Source organism: Streptopelia decaocto (assembly GCF_964273445.1).
Source record: "Streptopelia decaocto genome assembly, contig: HAP1_SCAFFOLD_45, whole genome shotgun sequence".
NCBI classification, from domain to species: domain Eukaryota; kingdom Metazoa; phylum Chordata; class Aves; order Columbiformes; family Columbidae; genus Streptopelia; species Streptopelia decaocto.
In genome coordinates, this window is record NW_028117033.1 from 94,735 (window position 1) to 96,221 (window position 1,487).

Sequence of the window (1,487 nt, forward strand, 5' to 3'; positions counted from 1 at the left end):
AGCAGCTCCATCACCCAGTTCCTCCTCCTGCCTTTCACAGACACATGGGAGCTGCAGCTCTTGCACTTCTGGCTCTTCCTGGGCATCTACCTGGCTGCCCTCCTGGGCAACGGCCTCATCATCACCACCATAGCCTGGGACCAGCACCTCCACACCCCCATGTACTTCTTCCTGCTCAACCTCGCCCTCCTTGACCTGGGCTCCATCTCAACCATTGTCCCCAAATCCATGGCCAACTCTCTCTGGGACACCAGGGCCATCTCATACTCAGGATGTGCTGCACAGCTCTTTTCATTTGCCTTCTTTATAGTAGCAGAGTATTGTCTCCTCACAGTCATGTCCTACGACCGCTACGTTGCCATCTGCAAACCCCTGCACTACGGGACCCTCCTGGGCAGCAGAGCTTGTGTCCACATGGCAGCAGCTGCCTGGGCCACTGGGTTTCTCACTGCTCTGCTGCACACGGCCAATACATTTTCACTGCCCCTGTGCAAGGGCAATGCCCTGGGCCAGTTCTTCTGTGAAATCCCTCAGATCCTCAAGCTCTCTTGTTCAAACACCTACCTCAGTGAACATGCGCTTCTTGTGGTTAGTGTATTTTTTGACCTCTGGTGTTTTGTGTTCATTGTGGTGTCCTATGTGCAGATCTTCAGGGCCGTGCTGAGGATCCCCTCTGAGCAGGGACGGCACAAAGCCTTTTCCACCTGCCTCCCTCACCTGGCCGTGGTCTCCCTGTTTGTCAGCACTGCCATGTTTTCCCACCTGAAGCCCCCCTCCATCTCCTCCCCATCCCTGGACCTGGTGGTGTCTGTTCTGTACTCGGTGGTTCCTCCAGCAGTGAACCCCCTCATCTACAGCATGAGGAACGGGGAGCTCAAGGATGCCCTCTGGAAACTCATATCTTATTGTTTTGTAAAGCAATAAACCACCCATCTGCTTCTACATAGGCATTTTAATGTAGCTAATTACAGGTCCAGCCTGTCATCTGGATGTTTTGTTGTTATTTGTTGTTTTCTTATTCTGATAAAGTTGTCATCCCCTTTCTAATTCACTATTGGCTTTTCTTTTATAACTGTTGGCTGTGTAAATGAGAAGCCGTGCTCTCCTTGTCTCTAAACAAAATTAAAGGCTCTTTAGTGACTTTTTTTTCATTATATCCTTCCTGCAAGCCCATTTTTAGAGCTCCAGGGATGGTTCCTGTGTTCATGAGAGAAGGGGAGAAAAGTCCAGCCAGGCAAAACTGCCAAGGAGCACCAGCGCTTGTTCTTTCAGAGCTGTTCTGGTTCCACTCCCACTCTCTCCTTCTCATCCCTTGTGTTGGTGCAAGGCCTGAGTGCTCTGGCAGCTTGGTCACCGTCCTGCTGTGTGTCAGTCCTGTGGGCGCAGGCAGGGACAGGCAATGGGCACTGCTGTGACAGAGCTGCCTCACAACAGCCTTTCTAGATAGAAAGGTGATCTCCTCAGGGCAATACACGATGGTTTATATC

At 51.4% G+C, this 1,487-nt stretch overlaps 1 protein-coding gene across 1 annotated transcript; it reads left to right on the forward strand.

Moving 5' to 3' along the window:
* Nucleotides 1-924, forward strand: LOC309451963 (olfactory receptor 14J1-like; the record flags this gene model as incomplete). The annotated part of the gene is made up of 1 exon (XM_082076654.1): nt 1-924. Exon 1 carries the CDS (start codon nt 160-162, stop codon nt 922-924), a length of 765 nt encoding a protein of 254 aa, XP_081932780.1. The 5' UTR covers nt 1-159.
* Nucleotides 925-1,487: the final 563 nt, after the last annotated feature.